Genomic DNA, 23,103 nt, shown 5'->3' on the forward strand with positions numbered 1-23,103 from the left:
TACTGGAAAAACTCAGCAGGACCGGCAGCATCTGTGAAGAGAAATTAAAGTTAACGTTCGGTCTAGTGACCCTCAGACCTGGAGGAACTCTGTTTTTGTTGGATAGTTATAACTTGGCTTATAGTTCTGTTTAGGAACCCCTTATTTTCCAGGAATTTAGCAACATGACTGTGCAGTTCTGTTATAATCTAACTCTGGGTTACCTTGTTTTACACTTTTTCAAAGTTTTGTTAATAAATGCTGCTGGTTGGGAGGCTGAAGCAACACCGGTGTAGAATGGAAGTAGAACAGGGCTTCCTGATGTTTGTCTGCGCTGTCCCCCTGCACATCTGCTGTCTGGCAGTGGAAATAGACCTGCTTTCTTACTTTTTCTTGGAACTCATTGTTTTCCTCTGGACTGCTAGTGTAGCAGTGGTCCTTGACTGCTGGCTCTTTATTCTCCCCATAAGTGCTATCTATATGTGGCTCTAAAGTATGACACAGCCTGATTTAGTTTGAAGACAGTTGTCAGCAGTGTTCCCTTTAAGGTGCTTAGGCCAGCCATTGGGAAGCCCCAGACCTGACAATCGTTTTGCTGTCGCATGACTTTTGCTTCCAAAAGCAGCTGCTGAGCATAGAGCTGGGAAATCCAGGATTACAAGGTGTATAGCTGGATGAACACAGCAGGCCAAGCAACATCAGAGGAGCAGGAAGGCTGACCTTTCAGGCCTAGAATCCAGGCAGGTGTAAGAAAAAGCTGAGAAATAGAAGGGGAAAGGGGGATACAGGTAAATCCTTGGACGTATGCAGGAGCACTGTTGCAAGTAGTACTCTTTTATTACGATTAATTTGAGGATAGATACTGTGGAGGCACTGGCCATTATATTTCAGTCTTTCCAGAACTCATTAGAAGTGCTGTAAGACTGGAGAATTTCAAACATTACAACCTTATTCGAAAAAAGGTTGTAAGCATAATTTCATCAATTGTAGACTAGTTAGTTTAACCTGCGTGTCAGGAAAGCTTCTATAAACAATTCTCTGGGTAAAATTAGTTATAACATGGAAAAAGATGGGTTGATTAGAAAGAGTCATAATGGTCACTGGACATTTTTCAGACTGAAAGAAGTTTTGTAGTGGAGTAGCCAGGACTTAGTGTTAGGATCCTTGCTTTTCCTGAAGCATGATAATTATCTTGATCTTGGTGTGCAAGGGATTATTTCAAATTTTACCGATGGCAGTAATCTTGGAAGAACTCCAACTGAGTTATAGTTTGGAACTCCAAAAGGATGTTGACAAGCTGTTGAAGTGGACAAATGGCAGTTCAGGCTTAATGCAGAGAAGTGTGAGGTGATGTATTTTGTTTGGAAGAACGCTGAAAGACAATGTAAAATAGGGGGTACAATTCTCAAGGGAGTGCAGATGCACATGGATCTTGGCTTACTTGTGCACAGATCTTTTAAAGTAGTAGGACAGCTGGACATGGCAGTTAGTGTTATCCATTTTATTAATAGGGCATAGAGCACAAGAGCAAGGAGGTGATGTTAAGCTTGTACAAGACATCTATTAGACCTCCACTGGAGTAGGAATGGGCAGGTTGGACAAGCTAAGCTTATATCTGCTGGAGTTGAGAAGTCAGATGTGGAGAGGGTGCTTATGTGAGAATTAAGAGCTGGGGTCACTGTAAAACTCAGGAGTGGCTCATTTAAAGTAGATGAGGTGAAATTCTTTTTGTGAGGGTGAATGTGCTTTTTTGTTTGGAGATGCTTGTTAAACAAGGTGTTGAAAGGATATCGGGTTGGCAGGAATGTGGATTTTTCACTAAATTATTATGGTGCAGAAAGTGACCATTCAGCCCTTTGTGCCAGCAACGATGCGCATTTCCTGTCAATCTCCTGCTTTTTTCCTCTTATCCCTGCACACTATTACTTTGTAAAAGAAACTTCCAGTGTCCTTTTGAACCATCCACTGAACCTGCCTCCATCACATGTCAAAGCAGCCTATTCCATACCTTAACAACTTGCTGTATGAATTGTTTTTCTCACATTATCCGTACTTTGTTTGCACATGACTTTAAATCTCTGTCCCCTCACATTCCTTTTATACATGAGCAAATAACTTCTCCTGATACTCTGTCAAATCAGCTCATGATTTTAAAAACCTCGATCAGATCTCCTCTCAGCCTTCTCTTTCCCGAGGAGAACAGTTTCAACTTCTTCAATCTTCCGTCATAACTGAAGTTCTCATTCTTGGAACCATTCTTGTGAATCGCTCCTGCATTCTCTCCAATTCAATCACATCTTTCCTATAATCAAGTGTACACAACTGCACAACTTTGGGTTACAATTACATCAGTGATGTTATTGAATGGCAGGGACACTCAAGGCCCACTCCTGCTCCTAATTTATACATTTGTTGGCCTGGAGGACATTGACAGCAATGAATACCCAAATACTGCTCAAATGTTAAAAAGAGTTTTAGTCTACCCTTTCAGAAACCACCCTTTGGGTTTTTAAAAAAAACCCACCCTCCCCACCTTAGCCGTTCCCTCACTCGTCTTGATTATCAGTCCAGTGATATTACCATTATGTTGCCATCTCTCCTGAGGAAGTGAGATGGTACTCATTGCTTTTCTCACTCTGTTTCTGCAATGGAAAAGTTAGAGAAACGTTCAGTAAGTTGGGCCTGTACCCCTTGGAGTTTAGAGGAGTGAAAGGTGACCTCGTTAAGAGCATAATAAATCGGAGCAGAGAAAAGGCTGTTTGGATTTATGAGCCTGCTGTGCCAATCAATAGGATCATGTTGATCTGGCATTCCTCTTATCAGCTTTTCTGCTTTTACCCCATAACCCATGATTCCCCTATTGATCAGGAATCTGTCTCGGCCTTAAATATTCACAAGGACTCTGGTCCCACAGCTGTCTTGTGGCACAGAGTTCCAACGGCTGTCAACCGTCAGAGAAGAAAGTTCTCTTCATTTCAGTCTTAAGTTGGCGCCCCTTTATTCTGAAACTATGCCTTCTGGTCTTAGACTCTCCCAATGAGAGGAAACATCTCTGCATTTACCCTGTCAAGCCCATTAAGAATATTCTACCTTTCAATAAGATGACCCCTCATTCTTCAAAACTCCAGAAAATAGAGTCCTAACTGCTCAACGCTTGTTCATAAAGCAATGCCTCCACACCAGGGTTCATCCGAGTAAACCTACTGTGAACTGCCTCCAATGAAATTTCCTCTTTTTCTTAAATAAGAGACCAGAACTGATCTCAGAACCCCAGTTGTGGTTTCATCAGCACCTTGTGCAGTTACAGTAGGACTTCCTAACTCCTATGTTCAAAGCCCCTTAAAATAAGGGCTGCCATTCCATCCGTGTTCCTGATTATCTACTGTACCTGTTTGTTAGCTTTGTGTTTCATGCACCAACTCCCTGTGTTGCAGCTTTCTGCAGATTCTCTGTATTTAAATAACATTTTTAAACTTCACATTTTCCTACATTATTCTCCCATTTGCTGACTTTATGCCTACTTAACCTAACAAGATCTGTCTGTAAACAGTATCCCTTCACTACTTGCCTCTCCATCGATTTATTTTTGCATTGTCTGTAAATTTGGCTGGAACACATTCACTTCCTTCCTCCAAGTCATTAATATACATTGTGAACAGTTGAGGTACCAGCACTGATCCCTGTGGAATGTTCACAGATCACCAACTTGTAAAAGAACCCCTTATCCCCACTTAATTGTTCCCTGCCCATGAACCAGTTCGCTAAACACTCCATTTTACTACTTCCAACACTGTTGGTTCTTATCTTATGGCTTAATCTTTTGTGAGGGACCGTGTTGAACACTTTCTCTAAGTCCACAGACAACGCATCTACTGATACCTTTCTATCCACCCTGGATGCAAATTCCTCAAACTCCAATAAGTTAGTCAGATGCAATTTCCCTTTCATAAAGCCATGCTGACCCTGCTTCATTAGAAATGTGTATTGAAGTGTATGAAATTCCAAGGGGACTAGATATTGTGGATACTTGGAGGATGGTTCCTCTTCTGAGGAATACTAAAGCTGGCAACACAATGTAAGAGTAAGAGATCTCCCTTTTTAAGACAGAAGTGAGATATTTTCCCCCTGAGGAGTTGTTAACCTGTGTACTTTTTTTCTGCCTGGAGAGTAATGGAGGTTTAATCAATCAATTCATTTGAGGCAGAGTTTGTTGGAATTTTGATTAATGAGGAAGTTGAGAGTTATGGGGGAAGAGCAAACAGAAAAGTCGAATTGAGACAATAATGGGGTCAACCATGATCTTATTGCATGACATTAGCAGCCTTGAAGGGCAAAGTGGTCTACTCAAGCTCCTAATTTCGGAGGTTCTGTCCGTGCCAACTACAGGAGCAGCTCATCTAATATCTCTCTCTAAATAACCTTGAAATTTTTATTCTTGACAGATAAATATCCAAAATCCTTCCCAAAATTAATTGAATCTGCCTCTGCCATGCCCTCAAGCAGCACATTTGAGATAATAACTTTTGTTTTTAAAAAAAAATCCTACTGTCCCTCTTTTGCCACTCATTTAAGTCGGTACTCATTTGCTAATTGACAGTTTGTTTCTATTCTCATCCCTCTCATCGAGTTTCCATTCAGCTTTCTCTATAATGAGATCAACCCCAGCTTCTCCAATCTGTCCATGTAGCTGAACTCTGGAATGTCCTTTTTTAAATATTTTCTGAGCCCTTTCTAAAGTCTTACAACTCAGTGAGTGTTGTGCCCTCAAACGCACTCTCATCTTGGTCCTTGATTCCATCTGCTTATTTCTGCTCAGACGTACGATGGTGTTGGGTACTGTCTGAGGATTCAGTCTAACAATGCTCTTATGGCCAAGGAGGCAGTGCCTCAGGACCTTGTTAACCATGGTTAGGTTTCCCAGTGCCTGACAGTTGGGGAGGGTAGCGCCCAGGCTGTGTTGTCCTGTTGTTTGGGTGTTGGGTTAGGGTGCAAAGTCAGGATCTGGTGCTTATGTAGCAATGGTGTTTTCTTTTGTTTTGCAGCAGAAAATTGAAGGTGGAAGGCAGCATTGGAAGCCAGTGGTGGTCGCCCTTACTGATAAAGATATGCTGCTTTACGACAGTGTCCCATGGAACAGAGACCTCTGGTCATCACCCACTCAGAGCCATCCACTGCTGGCAACCAGGTCTGAACAGTGCTACAAATGTGATAGGAGGACTGTGCTGATAACCAAGCCTCACTACTGCACTAATGACATCATTGGTGTAAATGTTGGTTCACTACCAAAATGGCAAACTGCTTCTCTTAATATTACTGTCAAAAATGAACAAAAACCTCAACCAGGAGAAAATTAATGCAGATGCTGGAATCTGCACTGTAAACAAAAATGCTGGAAATCAGTGGTTCATGCAGCATCCACGTAGAGGGAGCAAGCTAATATTTTGAGTTAGCTCTGAAGAGTTCCCTGTAACCACGTCTCTGTAATTGCCACTAAATAGTACCCATATGTTTCTTCTAACCTTGTTAAATCATCAATTTGTTCAGGGTGCAGTGCGTGTTCAGATTTTAAAAAAAAGTTTATCAATTTTCCCTACTCATGTAATATTTCTTGGTGCAATATAATGTTCACATGCTCTGCTTCTTCCTTTCATTTTATGGAAACAATCAGCCTTATTGGTAACCCACATTCCTACCTTTTAATTTTCTGTGAAACTGAATCCTATCCCCCCACTATTTAGGTGAAAGCCAAATCTGCAGCTGGAGTTAGGTGATTTGCTGGGGCTCTGGACTAAGCATAATTTGGTGGAACCTGTCTGAGCACAACAGCTCCTTCTTTTTCAAGTGCTCATGCCATTGTCTCATGAATTTGAACCTCTTTTTCTCCTGTACCAATCTTTGAGCAACGCATTTAACTCTTTAATCTTATTGATCTTGTGCCAGTTAACTCATGGCTCAGGTAGTGATCTGGAGATTATTATCTTTGTCATCTACCTGTTTATTTCCTCATCAGAACCACTTGCCTCATTCTACCTCTACAGTTGGTACACATGTGGACCATTCAGTTGCATTTTTCACCTCCCATTTCAACTTACTATGCAGCCAAATTAAGTATCTTTAATTTTAGCACCAGTTAAGCATTACAGCCTTCAGTGTGCTTGATCCTGGCTACAGATGAGTGCCTATTCCCACAACTATACAATCTGAATTACAAATGCATTTCTTCTTCTTCTCTCTCTCCTCCCCCCCCCCCCCCCCCCCCTCCTCCTCCTCCTCGCACCCACTTGAATGGCTCCCTGAACTATGGTACTCTGGTCAGTATGCTCATCCTGTCTACAGTCTCTGCTTTCATTCACACAGAAGCCAGGATCTTGAACCTGTTGGATAAGGTCAAGGATTTGGAAGCATTAAGTACTTCCAGTACATTTAAGTCATCATTGGACAAGCATATGGACGTACATGGAATAGTGTAGTTTAGATGGGCTTCAGACTGTTACGACAGGTCGGCACAACATCGAGGGCCGAAGGGCCTGTACTGTGCTGTAATGTTCTATGTTCTATAGCATTGGAAAAGGTGCAGAGGAGATTTACCAGGATGTTGCCTGGTCTGGAGCGCAGGCCTTATGAAGAAAGGCTGAGGAACTTGGGTCTGTTCTCATTGAAGCGAAGAAGGCTGAGGGGATTTAGTCGAGACATACAAGATGATCAGCGGATTAGATAGGGTGGACAGTGAGAGTCTTTTTCCGAGGATGATGACTTCAGCTTGTACGAGGGGGCATAGCTATACATTGAGGGGTGATAGATTTAAGTCAGATGTCAGAGGCAGGTTCTTTGCTCAGAGAGTGGTAAGGGCATGGAACACCCTGCCTGCCAGTGTAGTTAACTCAGGCACATTAGGGACATTTAAACAGTCTTTGGATAAGCATATGGATAATGATGGGATAGTGTAGGGGGATGGGCTTAGATTAGCTCACAGGCCGGCCCAGCATCGAGGACCGAAGGCCCTGTTCTGCGCTGTGTTGTTCTATGTTCTATAAGGATTTAGGCTTCTGTAGTGCAACCTCCTCGATCGCTCCTCATCACTATTTTACCTCAGTGGATTTTCAACTTTTTCTAAATTTATGATTAGTTTTCACTGTAAATATTTCCTCTATTTAGCATTTAATGTGAAAACAATCAGAATAGGTAGAAGACAGAAATACTTAGCGGCCAAATTCTTCCTTCTAATGACACGCTGGCTTAGCTCCCTGCTCCCAGATCTTGGCCTGCTCAACCCCATTGGTAAACAAGACCATAAGATTGGAGCAGAGTTCAGCCGTTGTCAACAGAGTCAAACCTGTTCCACTATGCAATCATGACTGCTGTGTTTCTCAATCCCATTCTCCTCCCTTCTCCCCATAGCCTTCGATACCCTTACTAATCAAGAACTTGTCTCTCTCTGTCTTAAGTACGCCCAATGACATATCTTCCACAGCTTTCTACGGCAGTAAGTTCCAAACATTGATTACCCACTAACTGAAGAAATTCCTCCTTGAATTGAATTGTATTGGCTGAAGGCTGGCATCTGTGATGCTTGGAGCCACAGGAGGGAGGCCAAGTTGGATCATGCACTTGGCACTTCTAACTGAAGATTGCAGTGAATGCTTCAGCTCTATCCTTTGTACTAATGTGCTGGACTCTTCCATCAATGAGGATGGGGATATTTGTTGAGCCTCCTCCAGTGAGCTGTCTAATTGTCCATCATCTACGATTGGATGTTGCAGGACTGCAGAGCTTAGGTCTGATCCATCGGTTTAGCTCTATCACTTGCTGTTTATGCTGTTCGGTACGCAAGTAAGCACGATGGTAATGGTTGAATGGAGGATATACCAGACCATGAGATGGCAGGTTATGTTGGAGCGTGATTCTTCTGCTGATAATGGCATACAGCATCTAATAGATGCCCGATCTTGAATCGTGGAATATGTCTCCTCATTTCAGTTCTGAATGGTCGTTCCTTCACTGAGGCTGTGCCATCAAACCCTCGACTTCTGCACTAGTGAAAACTTTGATTTGATTTATTTATTGTCACATGTATTTTACTGGAAATTACAGTTGGTAGTGTTGTATAGATATGCCATTCTCCATTGCCATCTTAAAACACAGATAAATAAACCAAAACCTAGAGTACAAAGGCAGAAAAATAAAGAAGTATCTTCTGTGTTCTATCTAGACCTCTAATTTCAATTGGTTCCCTGCCCACCCTCCACCTTTCTAAACTCATTGAGTACAGACTCAGAAATCTCAACTGCTCCTCTTATGACAAACCCTTCATCTCTGTGATTGTTCTAGCAAACATCCTCTGGATCTCTCCAAGCTCTCATCCTTTAGATGAAGGGCCCAAAACTGCTCTCAATATTCTAAATGTGATTTGACCAGAATCATGTAGAGCCTCAGCAGTACGTTCCTGCTGTAATATTCTAACCCTCTCAAAATGAATGCTAACATTGCATTCACCTTCCTAGCTATGATTTGAGCCTGCATGTTAACATGAAGAGAATCCTGAACTAGGACTCTGAGACCCTTTGTGCTTCTGATTTCCAAAGCCATTCCCCATTTAGAAATTGGCCTATGCCTCTGCTCGTTCTACCAAAATGCATAACCTCACGCATTCCCATATTTTACGCCATCTGCTGCTTTGCCCACTCTCCTAGCCTGTACTTGTGCTTCTCCAGCCTTCTCACTTCTTCACCCCTACCTGTCTCTTCACCTATCTTTGTCATTTACAAATTTGGCAACAATACCCTTTTGTTCCTTTATCCAGATTCATAATGAATAATATGAATAGCTGATCCCTGCAGAACTCCAGGAGTCACAGGCTGCCATCCTGAAAAAATACCGTTATCCCCACTCTCTGCCAGTCAGCCAATTCTTTATCCATGTCAGTACTTTGCACCTAACACCTGATCTTCTGTGCGGCATCTTGTCAAAGGCCTCCTAGAAAGCCACGTGAATCACATCGGGTGTGTCTGCTTTTTCTAACTTGCTCATTACCTTCCCAGAATTCCAACAGATTTGTCAAACAAGACTTCCCCTTGATGAATAGACAACACAGTGTGGAGTTGGAAGAACACAGCAGGCCAGGCAACATCAAAGGAGCAGGAAAGTTGAAGTTTTGGGCCAGGACCTTTCTTCAGAAGGGTCTGAATTTCTGAAGGAGGGCCCTCTGCTGCCTTGCCTGCTGTGTTCCTCCAGCTCCACATTTTTATTTCTGACTCCATCTGCAGTTCTTGCTGTCTTCCCCTAATGAAGCTGTGCTGACTCAGCACTATTGTACTATGCACTTCCAAGTACATTGCAATCTCATACGTCGTAACGGACTCTCAAATCTTACCAATAACTGAGGTCAGGTAAATGACCTATAATTTCCCATGTTTTGCCTCCCTGCCTTCTTAAATAGGAGTATTACATTAGATATTTCCAGACCTCTGACACCTCCCTGGCTTTAGTGTTTTCTGAAAGGCCTCTTCAGATTTTCAGATAACAAGGTGTAGAACTGGATGAACACAGCAGGCTAGGCAGCATCAGAGGAGCGGGAAAGCTGACGTTTCATGTCTGGACTCTTCCTCGTGCTCCTCTGATGATGCTTGGCCTGTTCATCCAGCTCTACACCTTGTATCTCAGATTCCAGCAGCGGCTTTTCATACCTTTCAGCTTCCCCAGCATCTTCTATTCATCTCTCATTCCCCTGAATCTCTTGAAGTTCTGGTACACTACTAGTGTCTTTCACCACAAAGATTAATGCAGAGTCTTTGGATTGGTCCATCAGTTTTGATTTATTGTCATGTGTACCTAAGGACAGTGAAAAGTTTTGTTTGTGAGCAGTACGTGAAGATCATAGTGTGAAACAAACTTGGACGGAGTGAGGCATACAGGTTACTCTGCGAAGTACATACACAAAGCAAGATCAACATTAACAAGATCAAAATTAACAGCCTCTGTACAATTCCTCTGCCATTTCTTTGTGCACTGTTACTGCTTTTCCAGCCTCATTTTTCAGCAATCCAATTATTTCTCTTACCTCCTATATATCAATAAAACCTCTCATGATCTTCTTTGTATGACAAGCTAGTTTATTCTCCTGTTTCATCTTCTCTTATTACATTTTTAGTTGTCCTCTGCTGGCTTTTAAAGGCTTCCTACTAATCTTCACCACATTGTATGCTAAAACTTTTCTTTTTGCACTGGGTATGACTTTCTGTCAGCCATAGAATCATTTATAGAATCATAGAACGGTTCCCTTTAATGCTACATTTTCCATGGCCAATCCACCTCACCTGCACATCTTTGGACTCTGGGAGAAAACTGGAGCACCTAGTGGAAACCTGCTCAGACATGGGGAGAAGGTGCAAACTCCACACAGTCAATCGCCCTGGCATGATGAGGCAGCAGTGCTAAACACTGTGCCACCATCCTCCCTGTCTTTTTCTTACCATATTTCTTCCTCCAAGGATGAATTTCTGATATGGCTCCTGAGTTACCTCCAGAAACCCCTGTCATTGCTGCAGCACTGTCTTACCAGCTGGGCTTACCTTCCAGTCCACTCTGGCCAGCTCTTCCCTCGCATCTTTTTGTTACCTTTACTCAATTGTGATACCATTACATTCAATTCCTGCTTCTCCCTCTCAGACTGCAGGGTGAATTCTATCGTGTTATGGTCACTGCCTCCTAGGGGTTCCTTCTCCTTCAGCTTCATAATAAAGTGTGCTGCTTTGCACTTCTGAGTCCCGAGCTGCCTGTTCCCTCTACCACAAGCTGCTTTTAAAAAAACATCATCCCTTAGACATTTCACAAATTCCTTTTCTTGGGCCCACTACTAGCCTGGTTTTCACAGTACACTTGCATATTGAAGTCCCCCATTAGTGCTGCCTTCTGTGCCTCTTCTGACTCCTGATTTGTTGTTTGTGCCACAATCCTGATTACTGCTAGGAGGCCTGTACACAACTCCCTTCAGCATCTTTTCTCTTTTACAGTTCTTCAAATCTACCTAAACAAATTCTACATTTTCCAATCCAATATTGCTTCTTTGTATTGACTTAATTTTATTTCTTACTAACAAGGCCGTCCCACTCCTTCTGGCAATAGAACGTGTATTCTTGGATATTAAGAATCGTAAAACTCCCACAGTGTTGAAAGAAGTTGTTCGGCCCAACACGTTTGCACCAATCCTCCTGCCAGCATCCCACCCAAACCCAGCTCCCAATGGTAACCCTGCATTTGCAAGGCTAACCCACCTACCCTGCACAACCCTGGACAATAGACCATTTAGATGGCCAACTTGCCTAACCTGCAAATCTTTGGACTCTATGAGAAACTGCATCACCTTGCTGAAACCCACACACGCTGGGAGAATGTGCAAGATCCACAGAGATGGTTGCTCAAGGCTTGAATGGAATCCATGTCCCTGGTACTGTGAGGCAGCAGTGGTAACCTCTGAGCCACTGTGCCACTCACTAGTGCACAGCCCTGACCCCCTTGCAACTGCATTTCAATGATGCCCACCACATCATATGCACCAATTTCAGTCTATGCAATAAGCCCATTTACCTTGTTTCCTATACTTGTGAACTTACGATGTTCCTCTGTCACTCTTTTTGGTTTATGTGTTGCCCACGATCCTGGGCTTGAATTTATCTAGTTTAAAAATAATATTCCAAACTAAGAGTCAAAGAAACGAAGAAAATGCGCCTGTTTCCCTGTGAACTGAATTCTGATAGTGCCTGTAGGGTCCCTGAGTTATATACTCACTTGGGCTGTGTCTCACACTAGATGTCACTTGTTCCAGACCTTGCAAAGCCCTCTATAAGATATACCTTCTCCCTTGACTGAACTCCCCCGACCCCAGGCTGTTGAAAGTTAAGAATTCAGTGACGGTAATGCCAATGAATGTTAAGGGCTGACAAACAGATTTCGATGTTTTTTGTAATAACCATTGTCTGGCAATTGTGTTGTGTGAATATTAGTGCATATGTGGCTCTATATGAGCAAGGACTGCTTCAGTACCTGAATAATAGTGTTGAATGGTTCATACAATAGCATTTAATCCCCTTTCCTGACTTTGTGCTGGAATGAGGGTCATTGATGAAGCAGCTGCAGATGGTTTGGTCTTAGGCCACTTAACTTTGTTTGTTTTCCTTTACCCTGTTCTTCAGGTTAGTTCACTCAGGTTCAGCACGAGGATCCCCAGGCATTAGTTCAGAGCTAATGTTTGCCACAAGAACTGGCTCGCGACAAGGCGTTGAAATGCATGTTTTCCGTGTGGAGACTCACAGGGACCTGTCAACATGGACAAGGATGCTTGTCCAAGGCTGCCATAGTGCTTCAGAATTGATTAAAGAGGTGACGTTGGGTATGTGTTCTGAGTGGTGATGGGTATGTGTTCTGAGTGGTGATGGGTATGTGTTCTGAGTGGTGATCACCATGTGTTCCATCAGCAGTGTAGGAGGGTTCGGTATGCCCATAGGGAACAAGGCTAGCACGTGGGTTTGGAGAATAGGTCTTTGTACGGGCCATTTGATCTCAGCTATGGTTATTCAGTGGACGTTTTGCTTTAAAGATAGTGTTATTTTATGTGCAGAGAGCTGTGATAAGCAGTTTTCAAAATTTCAGCAGCAGATTCAAATGACCGTATACAGGTCACAGAGAATATCCTCTTGCACTGAACATGATGTTGTATTAATTTCCATCACTAAGACTGCTTACCACTACCGTCCTTATATCCATGCTGTCATCACAACTTTGCTGAAACACTCATTCATAACATTGTTACATCGAGACTTGACTATTCCAATGCTGTCCTGACGAGCTCCCTATCTTACTCTTCATAAAAAACTTAGCTCATCCAAAATGTTCCTGCCACAGTCCTAATTTGCACTGAGCCCTGCTCACCCAAAACCACTGCTTCATGATTAACATTGAGGAGTTGCTGAGCCAAGAGCCATTTTTGCCCTTGATTTTAAATCCATCTAAAGCCTGGTCCATCATTTATCTGCAATCCCTTACGGCCTTCATGTTTCAGTGGCCATCCAATGCTGCCTTTTGAGCAGACCCAATTTTAATTGCTCCATTTTTGGTGACGGTGTTTGGCCCAAACTATGGAATATCCTTCCTAAACTCTTCTACCCTTCTATTTCTAGTTCTGCTGTTAAGATGTTCATTCACCATTAGGCCTACTTGGTTTCCTACTTGAATTAGAATCCCTGCAGTGTGGAAACAGGCCCTTCGGCCCAACAAGGCCACACCAAACCTCAGTGCGTCCCACCCAGACCCATCCCCCATAACACACCTAAATGACACATCCTGAACACTACGGGCAATTTAGCATGACCAATCCACCTAACCTGCACATCTTTGGACTGTGGGGGGGAAACTGGAGCACCCGGAAGAAACCCACACAGATACGGGGGAGAATGTGCAAACTCCACACAGGCAGACACCCAAGGCCGAAACTTACTAGCCATTGACTTAGTCAAGCCACTGTCGCCTCAATTGTATGCATTTCAGACTTGACTTGTAGTGAAATCCTCTCTTTCCACTTCCCTTCCAAGAAAGACACATAATCTCCTTTATCACAATGGTTTATATCAGATGCTTCTTGCCCTAGGCTTCTCCTGAATTTGGTGACCATCTTCATGCCTCATGTTCACCTTGTTCATGAAACTAGCTATTGACTCCATTCTCTTGGAACTGCTGACCATTTTCACCACATCAAAGCATTATTACAATTCAGAAGACGTACAGAATATCTGCATCAGTTTTCTAAATGAGTATTCCACTTCATGGCATTCTCCTCCTCCCTATAACACTGAATATTTTTCCTTTTCAAATAAATCTAATTCCCTATTAAATACCCCAATTGAAATTGTCTCCATTAACTCCCAAGCAGTGCATTCTTAAAATAGTTTCTCCCTATCTTTCCAGGCTCCTCATGATTGTGAATATCTCTGATACCTACTTCTCAAACAAGGGAGCGAATTCTGACATTCCTCAAGTAATGTTCATAACTGACATTCCTCATCCTCGGAATCCTTCTTTATGAATCTTCTCTATTTTCTCTCATGCTTTCACATCCTTTTTAATATGTAGTATGCAGAGCTGGACACAGTCCTCCAGCTGAGATTGAGCTAGTTTCTTCTACTATTCAACATAACCATCATGTCCTCTTAGCTTTAAGTATAGTCTGTAAAGTTTGACTACTTTGTCCTGACATCAGTAATCTCTTCTGTATATATAACTTGTGTTCCTTTAGAGTTGTACCCCTTGTTTTGTATTGTCTCCCAGTGTTTCCTCCAGAAAAATTAATGATGTTGATTTTCTGCCCATCCAGCCATTCCACTAACTTGTCTGTGTCCTTTTAGAAATTCTACACTATCTGTTTCAGTTTCCAGGCTCCAAGCTTTGCATCATTTGAAAATTTTGAAAACGTGTCCCGTTTCTCAAGGTCTGGTAATTAATATGTCAGGAAAAGGAACAGTCCCATGTTCTGCTTGGACTGAAGGCTCTGTTTCTGTACTGTATGACTCTGACTGTAGAATCAGGACAGATACAGAAACACAAAAGTTAAGAGTATGAGTAGGGTTTGACCCTCAAACCTGCTGTGCTGTTCAAAACAGTCATGGTTGATCATTGAGCTCAATATCCTAATTCTGCCCTCACCTCCATTTCCTTGGTCCCTTTGGCTAGAAGTCCTATATCTACCTCCTTCTTGAAAACAATGTTTTGGCCTCAACCATTTTCCGAGATAGGGAATTCTACAGGCTTGCCACTGTCTGGGTGAAGAAATTTCTCATCTCCGTCCTAAATGATCTACCTGTTAACCTTAAATCAGGACCAGTGATTCTGCACTCCCTCACAATCAGGAACATTGTCCTACATCTAACGTGTCTAGTCCTGTTAGAATTTTATAATTTCTATGGGATCTTACTAATTCTTCTAAACTCCCAGTGAATGTAATCCTAACTAATTCAGTGTCTCCTTTAGATCTCGTGCTACATTAGTTCTGCCCGCCCAGGAATCAATTTGGTAAACCTTTGCTGCATTCCCTCCATAGTCAGAATATGCTTTGTCAGATAAGGAGCCCAAAACTGCTCACAACATTTCAAATGTGGCCTCACCAATGCCTTGTATTCTGTGGAAAGACATCCTTGGTCCTGAAGTTTAAACCTGTCACATTTTAAGACCATAAGACATAGGATTGGAAGTAAGGCCATTTGGCCCATCAAGTCCACTCCGCCATTTAAATCATGGCTGATGGGCATTTCAACTCCACTTCCCTGCACTCTCCCCGTAGCCCTTGATTCCTTGAGAGATCAAGAATTTGTCAATCTCTCCCTTGAAGGCATCTAACGTCCCGGCCTCCACTGCACTCCGTGGCAATGAATTGCACAAGCCCAACACACTCTGGCTGAAGAAATATCGTCTCATTTGTCGTTCTCATTTTGCTGTCTTTTGCCTGCTGCAGTTGCATGTTTACTTTCGGTGATCGGCACACGAGGACACCCAGATCTCTTCAAAACATTCCTCCCCTCTCAGTTTACAGTCATTTAAGTAATGTCTGCCTTCGTATTTTTGCTCCCAATGTGGATAAATGTGAGGTTATCACATTTGTTATAACTTATCCACATTATACTGTATCTGGCATGCATTTGCAGTCACTCAATTTGCCCAATCACAGTGCAACATCTCTGCATCCTCCTCCACAGCTTACCATCCCCCACCCAATTTTGTGTCATCTGCAATTTTGAGGTATTACATTTAGTTTCCTCATCTGAATTATTAGCATATGTTGTGAATAACTTGGCCCGAGTAGCAACCAATAGTCACTGCTGGCCATTCAGAAAAAGACCTATGTACTCCTACTTTCTTCTGTCTGCTAGCTATTTTCTATTCATCTCAGTACAGTACCCCTATCCCAAGCACTTTAATTTTACGCATTAGTCTGTTATTTAGGACTTTGTAAAGCTTTCAGAAAGCCCAAATAAGCCACGTCCGCTGACTCCCCCAGTCAACTTAACTTGCTACATCCTTGAAGAATTCCATTAGATTTGTCAAATGTGATTTCCCTTTTTGTAAATCCAAGCTGTGTGAGATTCCACAAGTACGATGCTATATAGTCCTTGGTAATGGACTCTGGCATTTTCTGCACTGTCCACAGTCAGACTCACTGTCTACAATTCTCTGTTTTCTGTCTACCTCCCTTCTTAAATTTGGATGGTTTAGCCAATACCAGGCACCACAATTAATCAGAAACTTGCCCCGACCTGTGCGCTCGCTTTATCTGTCTCTGTATTAAAAGTTTATAAACTTATAAAAATTGACATGAAAATGTTGAGCATTTTCAGTTTATGGTTTACAAAATTTTACAATTGATTTTAAAAATTAAATGCCATAATAAACAATTGCACCGCAGGGAGCGTGTCTTTATCTTGTGCAATCTTGGGGCAGCTGACAATGGAGCATAGCTATTTGTCCAGACGTGAGACGTTGAGTTAACGTGAGCTCACTGCAGACAACAAACTAGGTAAGCTGTGCCATTAGCATCAAACAATGCACCAGACTTCAGCTAATTCAATTCATTCCACATGATATCAAGAAATGGCTGACGATGCTGGATACTGCAAATGCTATGCTCCCTGTCAATATTTCAGCAATAATACTGAAGACATACTCCAGAACTTGCCTTACCACTGCCAATCTGTTCCTGGACAGCTACAAAATTGCCCAGGGATGTCTGGTCCACAGAATGAACATTCAACCCATTACTGCCCCATCAGTTCACTCATGACCATTAACAATGTGATGGAAGGAGTCATTGACAGTGTTTTCAAGTGGCATTTACTCTGCAATGACCTGCTGTTCACCTCTTAGTTTGGCTTTTGCCAGGACCACTTCCTAACTTCATTATAGCTTTGGCCAACCATGGATGAAAAGCTGAATTCCTGATGTAGACCATAAGACATAGGAGTGGAAGCAAGGCTATTCGGCCCATCAAGTCCACTCCGCCATTTAAATCATGGCTGATGGGCATTTCAACTCCACTTCCCTGCACTCTCCCCGTAGCCCTTGATTCCTTGTGAGATCAAGAATTTGTCAATCTCTGCCTTGAAGGCATCCAACCTCCTGGCCTCCACTGCACTCCATGGCAATGAATTCCACAAGCCCACTACTCTCTGGCTGAAGAAATGTCGTCTCATTTCCGTTTTAAATTTACCCTCTCTAATTTTAAGGCTGTGCCCACAGGTCCTACTCCCCCCGCCTAACGGAAACAACTTCCTAGCGTCCACCCTTTCTAAACCATACATTATCTTGTGAGTTTCTATTAGATCTCCCCTCAACCTTCTAAACTCTAATGAGTACAATCCCAAGATCTTTGGCGTTCATCGTACGTTAAATCTACCATTCCAGGGATCATCCGTGTGAATCTCCACTGGACACGCTCCAGGGCTAGTATGTCCTTTCTGAGATGTGGGGCCCAAAATTGGACACCGTATTCTAAATGGGGCCTAACTAGAGCTTTATAAAGCTTCAGAAGCACATCACTGCTTTTATATTCCAACCCTCTTGAGATAAGCGACAGCATTACATTCGCTTTCTTAATTACGGACTCTACCTGCAAGTTAACCTTTAGAGAATCCTGGACCAACACTCCCAGATCCCTTTGTACTTCTGCTTTATGAATTTTCTCACCATTTAGAAAATAGTCCATGCCTGTATTCTTTTTTCCAAAGTGCAAAACCTCACATTTACTCACATTGAATTTCATCAGCCATTTCCTGGACCACTCTCCTAAACTTTCTAAATCTTTCTGCAGCTTCCCCACCTCCTCAGTACTACCTGCCTGTCCACCTATCTTTGTATCATCAGCAAACTTCGCCAGAATGCCCCCGGTACCTTCATCCAGATCATTAATATACAAGGTGAACAGCTGCGGCCCCAACACTGAACCCTGTGGGACATCACTCGTCACCAGTTGCCATTCCGAAAAAGAGCCTTTTATCCCAACTGTCTGCCTTCTGTCAGACAGCCAATCCTCAATTCAAGATGTGATGTGAGAATAACTGCTCTTGACATTGTGGTATTATTTAATCTTGAGGGGCATCAAGGAACCATTACAAAACTGAGGCCATTGGGAATCGGGGTGAAAGCTGTCTGTTGTATGAAGTCATTCTTGATTAAAAGGTAGATGTTTGTGGTTGTTGGAGGTGAGTCATCTCAGCTTTGGGATATCTCTGCAGGAGTTCCTTAGGATCTTGACTCCTCCATCTTCAACTGCTTCATCAATTACTTTCCCTCCATCATAAGACCAACAGTAGGGATGTTTGCTGCTAACAACATACAGCACCATCCTCAACTCCTCAGATACCAAAGCAGCCAAAATCTAAATGCAAGAAGACCTGTAATGATATTCAGGTTCCGGCTGATTACTAAATAACAAGTAACTTTCGTATCACACAAGACCAGGAAATGACCATCTCCAATAAGAGACAATCTAACCCCTACTTTTTGACATTCAGGGGCATTTCCATTGTTAAATTCTCTGCTATCAATGTCTTGGCAGTTACTGTTGACCCCTAACTGCAGGTTAGAGGCTACAAATTCTGAAGTGAGTAACTTGCCCCCTGTCTTCCCACTCTGTGTCCAAGGCCCAAGTCAAAAGTGTTGAAATCCTCCCCTTGCCTGGATGAGTGGCACTCGAAGCTCAACACCATCCGGGACAAAGCAGTCCACTTTTTGGCATCCCATCTAACACCACCAACATTCACTCCCTCTGACACTTGGTGACAACAATATGTATTGTCAACAAAATGCGCTGCAGCAAACCATGAAGGCTTCTCCAAGATCACCTTGCAAACCTGTTGGCTGAGCCATCTGGAATGACAAGGGCAGCAGATAGATTGGAACACAACCATCTGCAAATTCCCTTCCAAGCCATACAGTGTCCTGACTTGGAACTGTATTGCTGTTCCTTCACTTGTCACTGGGTTAAAATCCTAGATTTTTCTAACTGCACTGTGGGTGTGCCAGAAGGATCAGAGCTGGGTCTATTACTTTTTGCCATTTTATAAATGATTTGGATGTGAATATGGGAGGTATGGTTAGTAAGTTTGCAGGTGACAGCAAAATTGATGGTGTAGTAGACAGTGAAGAAGATTATATCAGAATACAACAGGGCCAATGGGCCAAGGAATGGTAGATAGAGTTTAATTTAGATAAATGAGAGATGCTGCATTTTGGTAAGACAAACTGGGGCATGACTTAAACAATTAATGGTAGGGCCCTGGGGAGTATTGCTGAACTGGAGAGGGTTGGAGTGCAGGTGCATAGTTTCTTGAAAGCGGAGTTGTGGCTTGCCCTCATTGGTCCTAACATGACCTCCAAACTCCCATACTGAATTTGCAGCTTTACAGGATATTAGTGAGGTTACTTTGGAATACTGCATTCTGTTCAGGTTGCATTCCTGTAGGGAAGGTGCTGTTAAACTTGAGTGTGCAGAAAAGATTTACAAGGATGGTGCAGGGACTGGAAGGTTTGAGCTGTACAGAGAGGCTGATTAAGCTGGGGCTTTTCTCCCTGGAGTTTTGCAGACTAAGGTGTGAACTTTTGTAGAGATTTATAAAATCATGAGGGGTATGGGTAGGGTAAATAGTCGAGTCTTTTTCCTAGGGAGGGGGTTGTCCAAAATGAGATTGTGTAAGTTTAAGGTGAGAGGCGAAAGATTTAGAAAGGAACTGAGGGGTAACTTTTTCTTGCAGAGGGTGGTGGAATTACAGAATGAGCCACCAGAGGAAGTGATGGAGTTGGGTACAATTATATCATTTAAAAGGCACCTGGTTGGGTATAGGAATAGGAAAGGTTTAGAGGGCTATGGGCCAAATGCTGGCAAATGGGACTAGATTGGACGTCTGATGGGCGGTGAGTTGGATCAAAAGGTCTATTTCCACGTTATGTGCCTCTATGTCTTGAATAGCTGTCAATGTAAGATAATTCCTCTAAACCATCCCTATGTTCTTTTGGCAATTACCTTAAGTTTTACCATCTAGTGGATTCAATAGTTGGTAATTTAGTAACTAATGTAATTACCCCTGTTTAGCTGTTGAATCCACACAGTCACTTGCAGGAACTGATCATATTTTCTAATTAATAATACTGTCAAAAATTAGTTCTACAGTGAGTGTTTTTTTTAAAATAGGATGTACTTGGAATGGACAGGATGTCAAACTGGTCATTCATTATGAAAGTGGTTTTGTGATGTCCCACACCTCGGCTGTAGACTCATCCAGCCCTCTCTTCCAGTATCCATTTGAAAGATTGAAAATGTCGGCTGATGATGGGATCAGGATGCTTTATTTGGACTTTGGGGGGCCAGAAGGAGAACTGGTGAGTACGGGCTTATAAAATCTGATGATTTTGACTTTCATTCCTGCATATGAGGAGACTGGAGACTCTCTTTTTTATGCTTTCTGCATAATCTTTCCGAGTAATTTGGAAGTTAAAATAAATGTTGATCTTTTAAAGGCAGAGCTAAAAGATGTTATTGTGGGAAACTAGAAAATTGCAGAGAAATTGAACAATTGTTTTGTATATGCTCTTACAGTAAGGTGCACATTTACACAAGTTAACCTTGGATCTAAAAAAGACTTTGGAATGTGCCAGTTAATGACAGTCTCATCAAGAGACTGTCACCTTCTGGCACCAATGGCATTTCCATCATTGAATACGCCTATTAACATGCTTTGCCATTGACCAGAAACTGAACTGGACCACCCCTGTAAATACTGTCGCTAGAAGAGCAGGGCAGAAACTGGGAATTCTGTGGCGAGAAACTCATTTCGTGTGTCTCCAATGCCTGTCATCCATTTATATAAGGCCCAAGGAGCTCAATGCCATCCAGGATAAAATAGCCTGTTTGTTTGGCATCCCATTCCAACACCACCTACAGTCACTCTTTCTGGCACAGACACTTGAGTTGCAGCAGTGTGCACCATCTACAAGATGCACTGCAGCAACCCATCAAGGCTGTTTGATAGCGCCATCCAAACACATGACCACTATCATCTAGAAGGACAAGGGGAGCAGACATGTGAGGATACCACCCCCTGCAAGTTCCCCTCCAAGCCACTCACCATCCTGACTGGGAAATCTATTGCTGTCCTTCACTGTCGCGGGTCACAATCTTGGTATTGTGGGTATGCCTGCACCTCAAGCACAACAGTGGTTCAAGTCCTTTTCCTTTATTCATTCACCGAATGAGGGTGTCGCTGGCTAGGCAGCTATTGCCCATCCCTAATTGCCCAGAGGGCGGTTACAAGTCAACTACATTGCTATGGGTCTGGAGTCACATGTAGGTCAGACCAGATAAGGATGGCAGTTTGCTTTCCCAAAGGATATTAGTGAACTAGAGGGGTTTTCCCAATAATAAACAATGAATTCACGGCTATCATTAGACTCTTAGTTCCAGATATTTATTGAATTCAAATTCCACTATCTGCTGTGGCAGCATTCGAACCTGGGTCCCCAGAACATTATCTGAATCTCTGTGCTAACAGTCCAGCGATAATACCACTAGGGCATCCCCTCCCCATAACTAGACAGCTCATCAGCATTTTCCTAACAGCATTTAAGGAAGAGCAATAACTGCTGGCCTACCCAGCTTGGGCCATATCCCGTGGATGAGTTTTTTTCCAAAAAAAAGTTGTTTATGGCAAAACTTTGACGAAAATCCTTCAAATCTGTTGCCTATTGTGTGCAGATTCTTCGAGCAGCCACATGTAGCCCAGCAGATTTGTGCTGCAAAATTTGAAATACTCGTAGCAAAGCCAATCCTGTACAGGTACAATCCTGGCATCTACCCAACAATGTGGAAAATTGCCCAGGTATGTCCTGTATGCCAAAGGCAGGGAAAATCCAAACCAAACGATTACTGCCCAGTCAATATACTCTTGATAATCCAGTCAAGTATTGAAACAGGGTCAAGCTATCAAGCCTAGAAGTGACTTAACTATTGAGATTCAGTTTGGTTTCTACCAGGGCTGTTCAGCTCTTACAGCCTTGATTCAAATGTGGACAAAAGGAGGCCATAGATCATAGAATCCCTACAGTGTGGAAACAGGTCCTTCGACTCTACAAGTCCACACTGACTCTTGGAGCATCTCACCCAGACCTATCCCCCTAATCTACACATCCCTGAGCATAGGGGCAATTTAGTACAGCCAATCCACCTAACCTGCATGCCTTTGGACTGTGGGAGGGAACCCTCACAGACATATGCAAACTCTACAGATGGTCGCCCAAGGGTGGAATCAAATCCAGATCCCTGGTGCTGTGAGGCAGCAGTGCTAACCACTGAGTCACCGTAAACTATTTATCTCCAATCCAAACATCTCTGCGGGAGTTCCTCAGGGTAGTGTCTTAGGCCCAACCATCTTCACCTGCTTCTTCCCTCTATCATAAAGTCAGAAGTGGGAATGTTGACTGATGATTGCACAATGTTCACCATTTGTGAATCCTCATACTGAAGCAGTTCATGTCCAAATACAGCAAGAATTGGACAATATCCACGTTTGGGCTTACAAGTGGAAAGTAACATTTCATGCCATGGCTGCAAGGCAGTGACCGTCTTCAATAAGAGAAAGGACTTTCCCAACACTGAATCCCCGAGTATTACTATGAGTTACCATTGACCAGAAACAGGACTGGCTGTATACATGCAATGAATACAAGAGCAGGTCAGAGATCTGGAATTTGGCAGTGAGGAACTCCCTTCCAGGCTCTCAAACCTTTCCACTGACCATGAGACACCAGTCAGGAGGGTGATGGAATATTTCTCACTTTCCTGAAAGAATGCTGCTCCAACAGCATTCTCAAGCTGGACACCATCCAGGACAAAGCAACCTACTTGATTGGTATCACGTCCACACACATTTCAGGTAGTAGCAGTAGTGTCCCATCTAAAGCAGAGAAACTAGGAGCAGCTGATGGCCATTCAATATGATCGTAGCTAATCCTTTCTGTCAATACTATATCCTTGCATTCACCTGCACCCCTTGTCATCTTTAAAATCTAAAAGTGTATCAATCTCTTTTTGAATAT

The 23,103-nt window shown here is 42.8% G+C and overlaps 1 protein-coding gene across 3 annotated transcripts in view; it reads left to right on the forward strand.

The window, feature by feature from the left end:
- The window catches only part of sntb2 (syntrophin, beta 2), a 62,241-nt gene that overhangs the window by 33,422 nt on the left and 5,716 nt on the right, over positions 1-23,103 (forward strand). For 2 of the 3 annotated variants that reach the window (XM_048546533.2, XM_048546531.1), the window contains exons 4-6: positions 5,022-5,164; positions 12,168-12,364; positions 20,204-20,391. In XM_048546533.2, coding sequence (XP_048402490.1) covers positions 5,022-5,164; positions 12,168-12,364; positions 20,204-20,391 — 528 coding nt within the window. Of the gene's footprint in view, positions 1-5,021; positions 5,165-12,167; positions 12,365-20,203; positions 20,392-23,103 lie in introns of those variants that run through there. The other variant, XM_048546534.2, reaches the window with a different exon arrangement.

This window comes from Stegostoma tigrinum, chromosome 16, assembly GCF_030684315.1.
Source record: "Stegostoma tigrinum isolate sSteTig4 chromosome 16, sSteTig4.hap1, whole genome shotgun sequence".
In the NCBI taxonomy this organism is placed as follows: Eukaryota; Metazoa; Chordata; class Chondrichthyes; order Orectolobiformes; family Stegostomatidae; genus Stegostoma; species Stegostoma tigrinum.